The 3,721-nt window shown below is 46.3% G+C and overlaps 2 protein-coding genes across 2 annotated transcripts in view; one reads left to right on the top strand and one right to left on the bottom strand.

Annotated features, from left to right (window-relative positions):
* Window positions 1-565: 565 nt before the first annotated feature.
* SARC_03850 (hypothetical protein) lies at window positions 566-2,343 on the top strand. The gene has a single exon (XM_014302342.1). The coding sequence runs from the start codon at window positions 888-890 to the stop codon at window positions 2,250-2,252; it is 1,365 nt and encodes a 454-aa protein (XP_014157817.1). The 5' UTR covers window positions 566-887; the 3' UTR covers window positions 2,253-2,343.
* Window positions 2,344-2,468: 125 nt separating this feature from the next.
* The window catches only part of SARC_03849 (hypothetical protein), a 3,260-nt gene continuing 2,007 nt past the window's right edge, over window positions 2,469-3,721 (bottom strand). The window contains exon 3 of the mRNA XM_014302341.1: window positions 2,469-3,496. Within this exon, the coding sequence (XP_014157816.1) occupies window positions 2,625-3,496 (872 nt within the window). The 3' untranslated portion in view covers window positions 2,469-2,624. The remainder of the gene's footprint in view (window positions 3,497-3,721) is intronic.

Genomic DNA, 3,721 nt, shown 5'->3' with positions numbered 1-3,721 from the left:
CGCCGATACAACTGGATGTATATTGCAAATTAAATTTCGCCTGCTCCCACGGTCTCTATTAAATGAAGAGACGCCAACTTTGTTCCACATACGAGACTGAGTTCGTGATGGCATTCGATAAATTCTTCATCGCTAGATATCATACGGATATGCAATGCAACGCGCAAACTTCTGAGTTGGAAAGCGACTTTATTAGGCAAAAAATGACTGCTAATAATCACACCCAACTAATTACACTACTAGTGGAAGAACTGATTTTAACAAAATTAGCAAAATAGTATTAATATATAATAATGTATATGTAAATACCATACTCAATAGTCCCTTATTTATATATATGATGCACTGATGAAAGCTGCAGTTTTTGCTTACAGACGGCCACTGCGCAGTGGATAAATAAACTGCCGGTATCTCTTGACCAATTGAATTATAGAGTCGCCGAGATGGAAGTCAAGATGAATGATGAAGTTCCCTTTTACTAATATTTTGTCTAATTAGAAAGCTATGAATATTTTAAAATATTTACATCGAAGCACAAGCTTCATTTATTTACATATATGTCTATATCTTGAAATTTACTTACTTAGTGTTATGGACGTGTATATATATTGGTTGGTAAGTAAACCCCTATCAAGCAGTAGTAGGGTTATATCTGATCTAACGAGGCAGTTTCTATGTTAATTGTCTGCATCATTATTCGTAGTTGAACGGTAACCATCCACAGTTGAGCGGTTTAATCCATCAGGGACGCTCGAGCACTGGCTTTTTATCAGTACTTTCGATATCATTGCTACCTGTCTGGTATTCCACAATCGTAACAGATATGTCTTATTAAAAGAGATTCGATATCAGGTAGTGTTTTAATCACACATCTTGCATGTACAAGTATGCTCAAACTATTGAATCTCCGTAAACACCTTTGCATCACATTACGAAGCACACCGTCAAATCGCTTCTACTCCTCGGCTTCTGGTGGCGTGGGCCTACGCGACAGAATACAAAGTAATCAAAACTTTGCCAAACACACTAATGTGCATGACGCTAGTGGGCTGTACACAAGCATTATAAATTCGGAATTCGACAACTATGTCGACCCGAATTCCAAATGGCATGCGTTGACAAAGCTCACACCGTCGCATCCAGTGTCCATGGACATGTGCACATTCGTAGCTACTATTAGCCATATCAACAATATCGAGAATTCAGATATGTCCACTGCGCTAACGCGTGAACAGGCCACGCTGTTGCCTAGCAACGGGAGGTTCGCCAGCGCACTTTCGTCCGCACAGCTACTGAGCCCAGATGAGCATGAATCTCCGAAGTCGACCCCAGCAGATACCAAAGCACTTCACAACACCCAACATAAGCCAAACATTACAGAACCAGACAAACCTAAAAACAGGAACACAAAGGTACTTCTCAAATGCGACCTGCAGGATGCACATGGCCACACGTTAGTGAAGACGGTCCAGCATGGGGCCTTGCTCGGTCCGAGGAAGGACTTCAAGGAACGGCGCACACACGTGAAGAAACGCCTACCGCAAATATCGGACACAGAGTTCTCCTTTGCACGGCCAGAAGATGTGGGTACGCTGAGAGATGGCTCTCCTGTGCTGATCGGTGGTTTGACAGAGATGGGCTATGGAGAGACTGCTGCTGTACAAGAGGAGACTGTCCACAATGCAGATAGGACTAACAGCGAATGTACTAGTGGTGAAGGTACGCCGCAACCACCGGGGAGCGTGCACGGGCAATTATCATCTACCGGTGATGCGGGTCGTGTAATGCAAGTGCTGAGCTTAACCTCTCTGGACCGGGGCTTGACATCTCACCGGTACGCTACCGGTTCGGGCGACCACGTGAACGCAATGCTACTAAAGTTAATCTTGCTGCAGACGGCACACCTTGTAGCCGCGAGGGTGAATTACCCATCCAACACAGCCCTTGCACACACACCCGCCGATCTCGAGATGATTGCTGGCGATATCAACTTCATGCGCTATGTTGAGTTCTCCTCCATTCTGGATTTACGCGTGAGCCATGTGCGACGGTTGCCGAAATCCGAGCTTCGCCCATTCGAGGCTACGGAGGCGGGAATGCCCTGTGTGGAGTGGTGCGCGCCAGCACAAGGCACAAGGGCCGGAGTGGATAGTGTGCTACATATGAATGTTAAGGCCTACCAGGCAGACAAGTTATGTTGTCGCGCCTCTGTGTATTTTGCACCCGCGCAATACAGCACGCCGATACTTTGACGAGAGCGGCCGAGAGGTTAGTTGGCGCAGAAATCAAATAAAGTACTAATAGACTGGGCTATTCACGAGAGACTCAATCCTTGCCCATCACGCAACGGTACGCCTAATACAATTTGATATTATGACAGTTTGGCTATTTATGGGTATCGTTTCACGAACCAACTGACACGACTAGTGGTATACGCCTCAGACAGCCATTGAGGACTGGCTGAACAGATGAGCACCTGCGCATGAGAACAGTCACCATATGAATGCAGTATCAATTTATTTCAATAGAATGTTTTCCGCACTGCGGCGCATGGCAAGTAGCCAACACTACAAACACATATCTACATCTACTCGTGTGCACCTCCAGACCTTATGGCCAGCAATCTACATGTACATATTGCCATAGCCAGCCGGCTGGGCTTCGGCCTCCTCCTTCATAGCCTCAATGTCTCTCTCTGTAAGCTTCAACTGCTTAGCCTTACTTTGCAGTGGCGTCATGTCGAGCTCCAATCCAGGCACGAGTGTGCGCACTGTTTCAACCACCTTAGCCGCCGCACTGACATCCAACGGCATGACAGCAGATGCCGGTACCAAGATACAGCACACCTCAAGCCCAGTCAGGCTCGCCTCGGCAATCAGTCCCCCCGTGATACCGTTGATCACCGCATCGTCCAGCGGCTTGTAAACGATCTTATCGACGCCTACACTTGCTGTAGTCTGTTCGTTGCTTTCCTTCCCGAGCAGAGGTTCAGACTCCGACTTTTTGTCCTGGCTCTCAGGTGCTGTGATGGGTGTTGGCTTATCGTTGGCGAGCAGTAGCGTGTCAGCGATGTCTTCGCACGTGGTCAAGAACAGCACCTTTTCCGCATCCTCTCTGGCCTCCTTCTCCTGGATGGCTTCCTCTTCGGTCTTATCTCTTGCACTTTCCGAACTAACCTCAGCAACCGGTGCCCGGGGCACACCCTCGGCCGATAGAATACACTTGATGTTGTGTCTGGCACTGAAGTCCACAACCGCCTCGATAACACCGTTGATGATAGGGTTCGAGGGGATCTTGAACTCACACAGCGCCACACACACTCCATTAGCATTACCGTGAATGCGGATCCCAGGTGCTGGTTGACCCCGTTCGACAATAGCGCGTGCGGGTAGTTCTGGTGCCGAGAGAGTGGCTACCAGCGGTAGCTTAAGCTGGTCGACCAGGAAGTTGGCGGCGATAAATGGCGTCAGGGAGGTGCCGTGGGCGAAACCAGTCACTGTGGGTGCAGGTGAATAAGGGAAGCTCTGGATGAATACTAAAATACGCACCTGATTGTTTCAAGACGTATTACGTATACAAAGATAGAGACAAGAGTATATATATATATATATATATATATATTTATAATGTATATAATAATATATATAAATGTATAATATATATATATATATATGTATATATATATATATATACTTATATATATATATAATATATATAATAA

Source organism: Sphaeroforma arctica, assembly GCF_001186125.1.
Source record: "Sphaeroforma arctica JP610 unplaced genomic scaffold supercont1.205, whole genome shotgun sequence".
In the NCBI taxonomy this organism is placed as follows: Eukaryota; class Ichthyosporea; order Ichthyophonida; genus Sphaeroforma; species Sphaeroforma arctica.
Note: the sequence above shows the minus strand (reverse complement) of the source record. Positions and strands in the feature narration are given on the sequence as shown.